The following is a 14,890-nucleotide window of genomic DNA, read 5'->3' as shown; positions in this document are numbered from 1 at the left end:
TATATTTTGATTGGCTTTAAGTCTGAGTTCAGCATCATTTTTTCTTGTAATAAAATTTTAAGCATTTTAATACATTTCAAACAATATACAAGTTATAAAATTAAAAGGAAGAAAATATGCATAATATTTCATTCATTGTAATATTTTCATAAATCACAGTGCTGTTACTAAATAATTCAAAAACGCTTATTTAGTTACTCTTTAGTTTCTTTATTTAGTAATTTTAATGTATTTTGAATTATGAACTAGAAGAATAACGTGGAGTGCAAAAATGCAAACTCAAACTGTTATTTTTCTGACAATCGTTCTAAAATGGATTAAAAGAGAGAAAATTCTGCCAAAACTACAGTGAATATTAATCTTGTTAACGCGTAACGCAAAAACACTGAGTAGGAAATCGTAACTGAAAAGGGAATTTTTCCTCCCGTTATCGATGTTGGCGAGGATTGACGGTAATCTGGCGAGAGACTTGGCGATGATCTTTAGGCATGTCGGTTCGTATAGCAACCCGCATTAGAAGAAGTAGCTCCGGCTTCATTAGTTCATCGCATGGTGTGTTGAGTGGAGGTTTAGATTTAGCAGAACGTGGAGTTGTAATTTCCTGCCAATGGTCAGGATGTCGTCCGTTTCTCGTAGCCATCGCCAACAGTGTTATCTGTGCGACCTACCGCGAATGCCATGGGCGATGTTGCACGATTTTTCAGAACCTGTGTGTAGAGGCTGTGTGAATTATGAAGGTGCCGACCGAATTGAAATAATACTGGACAATGCTCGGCAAATGAAAAGAGCACACAGTTTTCAGGAAAATCCGAGGCAGCAGCCTCCTTTCAAAACAGCAAGCGGGTCCCAAAGGACCGCTGCTTCCGCCCACGATAGTGGCATCAATGGTGCCGCTGAGGGAATACTTACGCCCCCGCACAGCGTACCCGGTACGCCCCACTCAACTGTCTCCCGTTCCCCGGTGCCGGTTGTTGAACGATATGGTACTCATGACAGTCGGCAAGCCCGGGCAATGTTAGAATTTAATGGACAAAGAATGCATCCCCATCGTGTTGAAGGTACAGTTGATGTTGTCTCAGCACATGACGCGTCCGTTCTCAACCGGGGCAGCCCCAGTTTGGCCACCCGGGCCCACCCCGTTGCTCCACCACCCTTGCCCCCACCGGTTCCTCACATGCCTTTGGCTGGCCGCCAGAACTCTACTGCTGGAAAGCGAACCAATTCTGAGCGAGAGGATGACGAGGGCCCGGGGTCCCACGGGGGCCTGCCTGAAGCTAAACGGCACATGGTTGTTGAGGATCATGGTCGTCCACCCCTAACTAGAGGAGAGTCGCTTCCTGCTGCAGTAATGGGGGTACCCTTTGATGCCCGGTACAAAAAAGAACACATGGTCGGCAGAGTATTTTCATTTGACCAAGCCAATGCTAGCATGAAAGCCGGTGAGTTTTTTCCCCATCCTACGCTATAAATTTTTCATTTGTAAGGGATTTTATTGATATATCGCAAACATTTTAATAGTGTTTGTTAATTTTTTCCCCCCCAAAGTACCTTTAAGAAGTAAATGAACGGAAAGTGTATGCTGTTCAGCATAGGTATTATAAAACGCATAGCTTTTCATGCAATTTTTTTTTCATTTGCTGAACGGGATTTTAAATTTCTGTAGTGGAATATTTATAGTAATTTAAAAAGTAACGAGATGAAGGCATGCATTAATATTTCACCTAAAAGTTGGATAAATGTGTGAAATATGAGAAAATATTAATTTTTAATCATTATAACAACATTTGCCGTTATGACTGTATAATATTATGCTAATATTGTTTATAGTCTAACATACTAAATTTTTATTTTGGAATTAATTTCCTATTGTCTGGAAGGGATTACAATATTCATATAGATTCGGTTTTGACTTTAGATCGATTTTTGATTCTTTAGTTAATTTTAGGAAATTCCATTGCTAAGTGTTTGTAATATACTTAAAGTAAGTGATTTCATTTAGTATAAACAATGAAATGCGCATATCGTATGTGCAATTTTTTTATTAGCCCAAAGGGCCCATTTGCGTAGGCCTGTTAACTTCGATTTGGCACTTTGCATAGTCCACTATAAAAGTGTTTCACTTTTTCAAATTGTAGCCATCAAATATTAGAGCCCTGCTTTACATTTAAAGAAATTATATAATGAAGAATCTCCATAAATTATGTATGTTTCTCGCATTGTGATAAAATAACGGTACCTAGAGCCATCAAATTTTGAATAACATAATCTTCTACCGAATATGGGCATCTAGAAACCCTAATCTATTTCATATTTTGTAAAACTTGAATGAGTTTTTGATTAACAAATGTAACAATTTTAAAAGAAGCAATGTCAACCTCCAGCGCACGAGACTGTGTATCGGAAATTATAAAAATATGCTTTTTCTAAATATTTTGTTAAAATGCTTTTGAATTGAATTTTGTGATTTCAGTGTGAAGAGCAAGATATTTAATAAATAAAGGTAACACATAAAACGTTAAGAAAAAAAGCCTCTTTGGGCGTAATATAAAATCTGAAAACCTTTCAGATTATTTTATTCGGAATCTCAGAAATTTATATTCTCTCATAAAAGTAAAAAATTAATGTAGAAGTTGAATACGCTTTAATGAAAAATGACTCCCCTTTGAAACAACGGTTTTGCAGATATGTGGTTTTGGCATCCAGTAGTGATGACAATGTAATGAAACTGGCATTGACACATTATGTAAAAAAAATGCATTGTTATTAATTATGTGTGGAGTTTTGCAAAAAATCAAGACATTTTAATGTATAGGAAAAGAATAAGATTATTTGCTCATTGTTCGTTTATTTAATAATTGAATAATAATTTAGTTGAATCTATTGCAGCTAAGTTTTGAAATTTTTTTTCTTTTTTATTATTTGGAAATTTTTCAGCTAGGATTTGGTGCTCATATTAATGAATAGAATTTATGTTAAATTTCAAGGTAATAAAATAAGTTGTATTTGTAGTTTTTGAGATTATATATATAAAAAAAGTGTATCATTTTATAAGGATTGAAATGTTTGGGAATAAATTACATTTTAAATTTTCTCTGATCTTATAGAGTATTAAATTTTTAAAGCGGTCAATGAGAAGAAAAATGCATATAATTCAGTAGAATAACTATATAATAGCTTGTGATAAAGGTATTCTTTTTGCTTAGAGTTTGATAAAAGGAAAAAGGGGCTTAAATGTGTGACATTTATTTGAGAGGAGGTTCTTAAAAAATATTAGATGTTACAGTACAGTTTTCGCAGCCTATATGAAAAATTGAAATTTTATTGAAGTATCTTTTAATGTAACCCAATTAAAACCACTGCTAGTTCTCTGTACTGAGTTTGATTCTTCTGTGGATAAATTGCGATTTCATGGTTTTTGTCACACAAGTTTTATGAAAGTATGTGTGTTTCTAGAAGAGAATTGCCAATTGCATTGCTTTTAGTAAAGAAACGTTGTAACCTCAATTTAGAAGGGAGATGAACTGTAAATGCTCTTGTTGCTCTATGTAAGAATTTGTGAAATGTGCCGGCATTTAAAAGTGTGCATAAAACACATTAAATATTTGAAGTATTATAGAAATTATTTTTAAGACAGGAAGTAACAGCGAATAATGTTTTGATTGAATTATCCAGTTAAAATGTTTTCTGATAAATCTGACACATTTAGTTATGAATTAGTATTTTTGTAATGTGCAATTTTGTTGAAATATTCTTGAAAACCCAATATCTAGAATGTATATTATAAGGGGAAAAATAAGAAAAGTGAAAGTTGGAGTGAGAAGTTTGAATGCTTGATTGGCGAAGCGTCGCCTGGTGAGAAGAAAAAAAAAAAAAGCGTGACAATGAAAAATAATAAACGGATCAGGACGGGGGAGGTTTGAAATAGAGATCTGCAACGTATAGCTGTTGCTGCGTGGCTGCTTTAGCAAACGCAGCGACGTGTTATCATTTCTGCGCTCGCTGAGCTGTCAAAGCATTGAAATCCTTGCCTTGCGGGGTTGCAGACACGCAATTCGTTTGTACCTCTACTTGGTGACGTCATGCTGACGTAGTTTCTCGCTGGGCAAGGTCTTTTCGCCGTTCTTTCCAGGCGGGAGATACTGTTGTTGCCAAACGAGTGATTTCAAAATAGATTGCTAACTCCGGCCTATTTTTCCTCCCCCTCCACACTCGCCCTCATATGTCTCCTTTCCAATTTTTACTATCACTCTTCCTGTTAAATATCATTCCGAATTTAACGAATGTAGAGTGAAATTAGTATCGACCATTATTTTAAAATTATTCCCAGTGTAGATAAATAATTTAATATAAAATAGTGAACCTTTTAGTCTTTACGGTCCAGATGATTTTGATCTTTTGTTAAAGCGGTTATGTTACAGAGGTGATTTTCAGTAACGATGTTTACGTACTTTCCTAAAAATACTTGTAAGGGAGAAGGTCCTAAAATACTTGTAAGGGAGAAGGTTCCCTGAGAGGGCTTATTGTAATTGAGAAAGTTTTCGGCATGCGATGAAACCTTTCACTGTGTCCATAAACCGAAACCATTGAAAACCCTAAGAACATACACGAACAGCTCTAACAAATATCGGTGTAAAACGTCTTTATTATTAAGGTTACCCATTTTCACTGAAGACAAAATACGTCTGCATCTTTAGATGGTCTCTTTTGGATTCTGCGCCCGGGGACAGATGCCCCCCTCTAGTTACGCCCCTGACAACACGCTAAATGAAAAGTTCATGGTATTTCCTGCGTGTAATGTTAAATGTGTGCGTATTTTCTGTAAATAAACTTTCACGAAGGCATTCTTTTTGGGAAAATAGTGTCATTTCTCTCATATACTTTTTTAGGGGCATTTCGAGCCCGTGTGTTCAAAGATCCTTCATTCGATTTCGGGTTCCGAGGCTTGTAAATTTATTTCTCTGTCTTTATATGTATACGGGGTTACAGTAATGAGTTTTAGCCACAGAAATATAATATAATGTATAAAGGGTGATTCGAAATTCATGGTAAAGGGTACAGTACAGTGATGCGAATAATATTCACGTAGGAACCTTAGGTCGCAATCCGTTTGTTAGTCACAAATACAACCTAAAATGCATTTACAATAAGCAAATTTTAAGGTTTGCAATAACATCTAATATGAATGCTTCATATGAAGAACAGCACCCACAGAACCTTTTATAACTAAAAAAAATCTATCTAACTAAAAAAAATCTTACTTCAAGCGACGTCACGAAACGCATTTGCATAAAAAGACACCGTTGTCGGTAGGATTTTACTTTATATTTCATAGATTATTAATACAAAATAATCTATAAATTTTCAAGTAAAACTAACTGAATGTTGATTGGAAAACCTTTAAAGAAATACGCATTTGTTTTAATTTTTCATCCTTGTTATCAAATAAGTTAATTTTACACCATATTGTCTCTTTTTAAAATATATATGTAATCAGTAAAGAAATTGTATGTTGTTCTTCTGATAGATAAAGTGAAAATGTTACTAATAAGACCATACCCAGTTCCATATCTCTCTGTCTTCTATGGAGGTCGTCGTTGCTTAAGAGAAATAACAGTTACTGATATTTATATTTGTGTTTTAAGAATAGCGGTCACATTTAAAGGTAGTTGCTATGATATGCATCAACCCAAAATGTACACAAATCATAAGGTGCAGTAGTGGCATGTAATGTATGCAGAAATGCATAAATTTGAATTAAAATGCTGTATATATTTTAATTCGGTCAGAAAAAATATTGTAACAGGATGTCCAACTTTATTTTGAAGTAAAATGTGTTGAAGGCAGGAAACGAATTTAGAAGTTTCAAGAAAGAAGCTGTTGTGGAATGAAGTAATCAAAATTATTAACGCGGGGAAGGGTAAAAAAAAAAGTTTTACTAAAGACTTAGTATCAGCTAAAACGTGTCTATAGTTATTTAAGGTACGATTTGGTAACTTCAGTCAAAATATATACTTATTTATCCACTTCTGGATTTTCAAACTGCCCTTTGTGGGAGATGTTGATGTTCATTGGTCGCCCTCAGCTGACGTCATAGTTTCAAACAGGCGGAGTTCGGTGCCCCGCACGTGGAGCTGGTGACGAAAGAAACATGTTTCGTTTCTGTATCCATGGCGTAATCAAATCGCTATCTTTTTTATTGCTTATTTTGAACATTCTTTTAAATTTCCTTACGAACTTGAATTTCAGATTTCTTTGCAAGCGTGAATTCTTTCTTGAAAAACTGTGAATTGAACTTTTCGCTTTGAAGAACGTTTAATGTTCCTTACGTGTAGCATCCTTGAAGGATAGCAGTTAGTTAATCTAGCAGATATTTCAAACATATATTATAATGCTGACATAAATAATTTTGGTTGATCTTGGTAACTTGGCGTTTTTTGGCGAAAATTTGGCGACCAACTCTCCTACAGCAACCCTCTATTTTTTTTTTTCCCGCCGCCATTTTGTCTTCACGAAGTAAAGACATGTTTCTTTTCTTTTTATCTACTGAACACTTCTTCCAACAATCTACTAGCCGAATTACACTTATGCTAGAAATTTTATTTAACAAAACTGCTTAATCATGACAAATATTCACTGCAAAATTGGGAAAAAGTGCACAATACCATACTCCTTACGCGTTTTTCAAAATAACACATACACATAAACCATGTACACGTCGACTTATTTTTACTTAAAAAAACATCCCAGAATTGCACAAAAATGGCATTGCGCACACTCTTCACTATATCCGTGTACACTGCTTTTTTCTCATAAATTAGAAAAATTTCACGAAAATACATGACAATTTTCTCAATCTTTAAACCCGGTAAAAAGAACATATATGAAATTACCTGATCGCGAAAAAGTATTTACCCTTTCCAAATATGAACATTTCCACATATAAAATAAATAAAATATCCAAAATCTTTTACCTCTAAATCATCTATTACATTATACACGTCACCAACGAATTCATACCGCAAGCATTACAAATACTTAGTATCAAATATTTAAATTATTTCCATGCACGTTTACTTCAACTTAAACGTGTACCAAATTCCTACAAACATAAAATTCACAAAATAACTATCATTTAATTAAAATATAATTAAATTCAAAAACACTATTTAAAATATAAATGAGCACATACATTAAATTAATACATACATAAATACCCATTTCGAATTCACTTTAGTTACGGCCATGGGATCCAAAAATTCACGAACACTGTTTCACACAACACAGAATAAAGCCAAATACAAAATTTCCAGATTTTTTTCCGATTTCCCCCCTTTTCTGATTAAAGAACCGTAATTCGTCCATTAATATCACATGACATATCCCATGATCTCTCATTTCCCTCACACAAAATAATGCGTAATCGGAACTGAGTACTGCTCACATTATTACGAAATTCCCAGGTAGTAACCTTTATCGCCTCCAAAATGTCACCAAACTACCAGTTACCATATTGTAAAGATCAACCATAATTTTATGTTTAGGCATACCACAATCTGTATTTAAGAATTGATTGTTATTTTTAATTTTTAAAGTAACATATATAGATATTCAAAATGTTATATATTTTTTCACTGATTTTGTTCGATGTCAGATGCCTCCTATGTTCTTTTCCATTTGCTTTCTCATCTTTACGGCTATTATTATGACAGACTATAACTGGCATATCTTTCTAAACCTGCTTATCTGTTGATTCGCACATTACTCAACGCCTCACAGTGCCTTCTGCCTAATTTGGACTTGGTAGAGCAGTTGTTGATTTGCGCTGAACATTTTTCGTGTTCACAAGCATCGCTTGATGGACTATGACGTTAGACTCAATTTATTACCTTAACATGATTTTACTTCTTTCCTCCATATTTCCTATGGACTTTACCGCAGCACAAGAGAATTGTGAACTCACATGTGTTCGAAAATCTTTAAATGTCATGTTATATTGGGATAGCGATATCATCGCGGGTACCTAAGAGTGCGTCGGCATCGCATCGCGCCTGAACCGAAAGTGCACATTCTGACTGAATTCAAATGAGATTGAGATAACAAAGGGAAGAACCTTGGACAATTATATAATAGTATCCGAATACTGCTCTCCTTAAGCTGTGCGACTATTGTAGATACGAAGTTGATGTTATAATATTTTCATTTATTACCGTGTTGTTGTGTTTTGTTTGTTTCTTATTATGATTGGGTTTATTTTTTTGTATATTCTGAGACAGCAGGCAATTATCACTGAATAATAAATACTTTGTGGATTCAGAGAAATACCGAATTCGTTTTGAGCGTACTGATTTAAATTTTTTCAATTTCCTATAATGGTAGTGAAAATTGTTTTAATTTTATAATGCCATTATCTGAGCGAATAAATTAATGAGAATAAAGAAAACGCGAGCACATTCATAAGGACATAGTACATTTTTTGACACGTTTACAATCGATGTCTACTAGTCGCCAACAGTGAGACTTACCTTGCGACATGTGTTTTTAACGAATGCCAATTACCGAATAGATAGAAATGTACTTATTGGAATTTTTTTCGGCGTTGTTTGTGCTGAATTTTGGGAAATGTTTTCAGATTATTGCTAAGTTTGCTAAAAAAAATATCATTCTAAAATTGCTTTTAAAGATGAAACAAAAGAAAATTTTCATAGTATTTAAATTGCTTAGTTAGATTTTCAATATTTTTATGTACACATATGACAGGTAACTAACACTGATTTGATGGTAGATTTTTATTATGCACATAATGGTTGACGACTAATTATATTAGCGAATAAGTACTTGTTTTTTTAAAGCGCACAAGTTCTTGAATATTTCAGATTTAATGTTAGTATCTATTCGCAATACGCTCAAACTTTTTTTTGTGCGGTACATGAAAATGTCAATCAAATTGGAATATAATTGACGAAGTTATCAATAAAAAATTAATAAATAATCTATTAAAACATGAGCTTCAATCTTGTATATCTGGCTACCGAGACATACAAGGGTCTAGTGAAACAAGTCATCGCAAAAACTGATTACCGACCATGTGGTAACTGAAAAAGAGTTTTAGCTCTAAGCGACTCTGCCTAATTTTTTATAATTACTTGGTGAAGTTTTATGCGCAAGATAAAAATAATATTAAATAATGTACTTAATTAAAATTTTAAATAGAGTTAGTTTTTACCAGTTTTGGTTGAACTTGAGAAAAATATGCTTATCGTACCAACTATATTTTCTTATAATTGGTAGATGAAAATTATGCAAGTAGGGGTTTCCCGGCTTGATAATGGAAAACTGATAAAGGATAATCTATGTTAAATTCTTTTAGTTTATAGTGTTCGTTGTTAAAGCCATACCACGCGTCGTCGGCGCCATATTGGCGTATTTTTGTGTATTTTCCCCCTTGAACTTTTTTGTTTGTTTCGTTCATCCTCCCCATAAGTTTTTTGCCCATTTCTTAAATGTATAAATTAAATTTAAAATAACAATAATTAATAAACATCGCATTTAAAAAAGGAATAGCATAGGACTAAATTATTGCAGGCATAAAAAAAAGGCATTTAGCATGCTAGAGAATATTTCTTATTTGGAATACATGCGACATCATATGAATTCTGTTAGATAAGAGTCTTAAAACAGAGGTTCCCTGTGAGAAACAACCTGGAAGTTGATGAAATTTTAAAAGAGGTCCTATAATGAACAAGCAGTTGAGAGCTAAATATGCATTGAAAATGGATCGACATAATCAAGATCTCATTAATTTTCACCTACCCCCACAAAAAATAATAAAACTTATAATTGTGTATTGACATAGAAAATAAATGTAAGGAGAGAATACTCTATAATATAGTTTTAAAATCGGTATGAATTTAATTCGAATTTTTTATGATTAAAATCTGCGATTTTGTTTCTGGAAACTTCTTTATATTTGTAAAATTAAAAATAAATAATGCAAATAATAATAATAATAATTGTACATAAATCTTACAAATAATTTTTTCAATAATTTTCTTCATATTCTTAATATAATTATTAGCCTTAAATTATTTATGTGCAATTATTTGTATTATGATTACCTTGTATACTGTTAAGGGGCTTGATAATGAAAAGTGTTCCTTTAAAAGTGCTCTGTGAATATTTAGTAGTGCTTCTCGGACGTTTATTGGAAACACCCTGTGTCTGGATTGCATTGGAAATAACAACAACATTTTCTTTTGAAATGAGTATTCCAAATCCCAGATATTTGTTTCAGTTAAAACAAAGTAAAAGAGGGTTTAGGGTAGAAACTGATGAGATGAAAAACTGATTTCTGCGAACCATGATTATAAAGACAATTATGGATATGATTGGCAACCCTTAAAACCGAGAAAATGGGGGGGGGGTGATCGGCAGATAGTGTGAACTTTCGAAAAAAGAACCTGGATTTATAAATTTGGAACTCTCTCTTTTTTTTTTTTTTTTTTTTTTTTGTGTGTGTGTGTGTGTGTGTTTCTGTATAACATTATATATTATTAAATTGTATATTATATTTTTACTTGTTCTATTTATTAAGAATACTGCCAGCTGTTATGGTGTTTAAATTAGTGGAATAAATAATTATGTATTTTAACCAAGCAGTCTAAAGTTATTTTATTGAAAAAAATCGGATACATACAAATTAAGAATTTCATATTTTATCCCTGTTGTAATCTGAAAATTGTGCCTACAATTATTATTAGCCTACAGTTTTTCATATGATAGTCAAGTACTACTATTACTATGTATATAGCTCATGAGGATATACTTCTATAGTTTACAGTTTTTTTAAAAAACACCACTGTTTTTACAGTTAACAGTCAAAGTAAAAACATGAAATGAAAAAATCAACCATCGTACCAAACCACAATACATTAATTTTAAAAGTTAAAAAAAAAGTGCTCTCAATTATGCGTTGATTTTATAAAATTTTATGACTTGATGTGTTATGTATGTTTAAAACTGTGTAAAAATATGTAGTTAATAAAATTAATTTTAAATTCTTTTATTTTTTAGGTTTCAGTACAGTAAGTTCCGTTCCAACATCTGTTACAAGTACAGTGTCACCACTTGGAAGTCGCACAGTGAGTCCACCAGAAGGTACAGTAGTAGCAGTACAATCAAATGGGCCTTCACCAATGGCTGCTCTTATGTCAGTAGCTGACAACCTACCTCCAGGTTCACCTAGGAATGGTATTGCTGAAAATGCAGTGAATGGTACCAGTCGACCTGGATCTGCAGCTCGTCATTCACCGAATGGCATTGCAGCAGGTATGATATTCATTTTATTTATTATATCTAATCAGTAATACAGTAACCTTGAGTGTTCATGTTTGCTATTCCATTAGTGAAATTCTGTACAATTTATTAAGAATTTTACTGTTTTAAGGGAAAAAATAATGTAACAAATTGATCTGTGTAAAAGAAAAATACTCTTTCGTAGTTAGTTTGGTTTTATAAATTTCATAGGTAATTAGTGATTTGGGAATAATTTAAAAAATATTCATTATGTTTCACAAAGTTATTTTTGACAAAGCTGTTAACAGTTTCTTAATACTGATAATAAATAGATTGCATTTAGACCCACATTTTGAACTGTTGTTATATGTAAGAATCTCTGCAGTATTCTAATTATTGAAATAAGACTACTTATTAAAAAGATTTTTAAATATCCATGAGATGCTTGGGAAAATTGTATTGAAACAAATAAAATAAAATTCAGTTATGCCAGATATGTTTCATAGATTTTCTACTTTTTATATGTTAATTTTAAAAGTTAAAAATTAAAAGCTTATTATCATTTTTTAAATTTCTAGTGGGAAAGAAAAGCACTCCATCAGCTCGTCCCAGTTCTGGTGTCGCAGTGGAAGCAGAAAATAATACTCAGACAACCTCTAGTGGCACACCTGCAACTACAACTACTACAACTGCTGGTGATGGAGTCACTGCTGCACCACCATTGAAATGCACCATTTGCAATGAGCGGCTGGAAGATACGCATTTCGTCCAATGTCCTTCCGTACCAAACCACAAATTTTGCTTTCCATGTTCGAGGGAGAGTATTAAAAGCCAAGGTGCTGCAAGTGGCAATGAAGTGTACTGTCCCAGTGGTGATAAATGCCCCCTGGCTGGATCTAGTGTACCTTGGGCATTCATGCAAGGGGAAATAGCCACAATTCTTGGTGAGGAGCAGCTGAAAATCAAAAAAGAAAGGGAGACATAAGCTCTTGTAGAAAATGCTGTTGGATAAAATTTCCCTCTCTTGTTGACCATGGTAGCCATATTCATAGTGGCTCATTTATTGAGCCCACTTGCTGCCATTATTCTTGGTTGCAATTCCTACACCCTGTTACGGCTGTTGTAGGTGGTGACACAGATCCACTATTGGGCTTTGATATGACCCAATGGCTGAAGCATTGGAAAATTGGTTATCTCGCCATAACGGCAGTAACCTGGAAGTCTGTTGCTCATTTCCTGCCGTTGACACAACAGCTTCATTGTCTGTGTTTCAAAATAGTCTCCATCAAGAAAGACTGCTTGAATGTATATTCCATTGTACAGTATTGTCTGCTAATGATACATGCATTGTTGATGAATTTTAGGTGTTATGTGATTTTCTGGTTAATCTCATATTCACCTCAAGGAAAAAACAAATTCATTGGACTCTGTCAGAATAGTATGATTTCATTATTTGAACTAGACTAGAAATTTCCAGTTGCTTGAATGTTACAATGATAGCCATTTACTTAGAAAAAGTAATGTGTTAACTTTTTGTGTGAATTTGTGGAATATTTTTTCTTTAGTTTCAATTTCACATTTTACTTAGTCTTAATGTGTCGTATAACTGTGTATTATTCATTTCCTAACTTTCTTCAAATATAGAAATATTCAAATCATGTTTTCTAGTTCCTTGTTACTATTTTCACTAAGTAACATAATTTAAAAATGGCCATTTTTTTGTTATTTTAATAGAGCATTTACTGAAACTAATTTTTGTACTAAGCTGAAAATTTATTGTGATGTTCTTGTTTGCACATTGTTATGTGATCAGTGCTCATCTTAATAGTAGACATATAATTGTAATTAAATGTACAAAATTTTAAATTTTTAGCTCCTTTGTCTGTGAATCTTTCAATTCTTTATCTTTTTGATCTCTGCACGTATTTGTTATCTATGAAACCTTTTGAAATATCTTTAATGTGTGTGTAGCAGAAAAAGAAATGTGCATGTGTATTTGAGTTGAATCGTACGCAAGAGCTTTATTCTCCATGGAGAATGCATTTTTTTGTGATTTCTTAATACAATCCTTTATGCTGGAAATGTGCTTTTGAATATGTAGTGAGAGTAATGCCAGTTATTTCTAAAGAGACTGTGAGAACTCTTTGTTTGAATTGAATTTAGGGATCAACAGAGACTTGGATTTTAGGCATATGAAATTTTTGAGTGATTTTATTTTGCTGGTTCTGCACTGTATGGCAGACAGCTCAGTGGCTGGAAGAAGAAAATTTTGTTATTGCTAGTCACTGCTTTCAGTGTGAATATAATTCGTAACACATTATTGTACCATAACCTTTCATATTGCTCACTATCATTAGCTGTATCATCTGCTTTTGCTTGCTTTTTGAATTGTAAATAAAGAAGCTGTAAAAAAAATTTGTCTTTCAAATCATTTACTAATTCAAAAACACATTAAAATATGGTAAAACCCAAGAATAAGCATATGAAACATAGTTTTTAACCATGTAATAAACCATAAGCATGTTTAACCATAAACTTATGTTTAAAAAAAAGTAAATGTATAGTGTAAATTAAAATTACTTTTTCATGCATATAGTAGATCCTAATGAGCCACAAATCAAATAAGTATCTTATAAAATATATTTTGAACTTGTAGAGTAAGCAGCCATGTGCATGAAAGATATAAATTAAATTTGTGCATTTAAATCAGTTAAAATACAGAGTACATATTCACATTAAAGTAGCATAGCAGTTCTTATTACCGTGTAGAAAATATTCTGTATTTGATTTTTAGGATTCATGAATCTTAAAATAGTTTTATCAGTTAAGCTGATATTTTCCCTCTGTAATTAAAAAAACACATTAGAATTAAAGAAATATACATTATTTAATAGTTTAATAATCCATTTCTATAAGCAGTTGGTAACAGTATTTACTAATACAATAATACAATTGCTGAAATTTGAGAAGCATTCTCTACCTCTGCCATGAATGTTTCCAGTCTAATTTTTCAGCTAATTCAAACAATGCTTTAAACTTGCTTATGGACATTAATTATTGCAATGGAAGAAATATTTTATCTTACCCCTTACTTAAATGAGAATTATAATACATTGATTGTTAAAATATGTGCCAAGCATAGTTAACGTTACAGTGAATTGCTCTTACGATAACAAAGTGGATCAACATTATTTTAGTCTTCTTTCTGTTTTGGTCATTTTAGAAAGGTCATATTAAGTATTTATTTTAGTCTTCTTTCTGTTTTGGTCATTTTAGAAAGGTCATATTAAGTATATACTGATGAATAAGAAATATTTTTAGTCCAAAGGGACTTGAGTCCCGAAGGACTATTACTTTCGTTTTGGCATTTTGCGTCGGATGGATAAATGTCGGTTCACTTTTCAAACTGTTGCCATAAAATGTTAGAGTCCTGCATTATATTTGAAGAAATTAAATAATGAAAATCTGCGTAAATGTATGTATATTTCTCACATTGTCATAAAATAACGGTACATAGAGTCATCGAATTTTGAATAACGTAATCCTCCAACGAATATGAGCATGTGGAAGACCAAATTTGAAATTTGTTTTATGATCA

General features: G+C 32.7%; 1 protein-coding gene across 1 annotated transcript; it reads left to right on the top strand.

The window, feature by feature from the left end:
• Positions 1-531: 531 nt before the first annotated feature.
• Positions 532-13,590, top strand: LOC118188536 (interferon regulatory factor 2-binding protein 2-A-like). The gene is made up of 3 exons (XM_035358991.2): positions 532-1,439; positions 11,071-11,325; positions 11,871-13,590. Exons 1-3 carry the CDS (start codon positions 608-610, stop codon positions 12,275-12,277), a joined length of 1,494 nt encoding a protein of 497 aa, XP_035214882.1. The 5' UTR covers positions 532-607; the 3' UTR covers positions 12,278-13,590.
• The last annotated feature ends 1,300 nt before the right edge of the window (positions 13,591-14,890 follow it).

This window comes from Stegodyphus dumicola, chromosome 8, assembly GCF_044657685.1.
Source record: "Stegodyphus dumicola isolate Sdum_Otavi_A_Nest chromosome 8, ASM4465768v1".
Classification (NCBI taxonomy): Eukaryota; Metazoa; Arthropoda; class Arachnida; order Araneae; family Eresidae; genus Stegodyphus; species Stegodyphus dumicola.
This window is presented reverse-complemented; position numbering and strand designations above follow the sequence as displayed.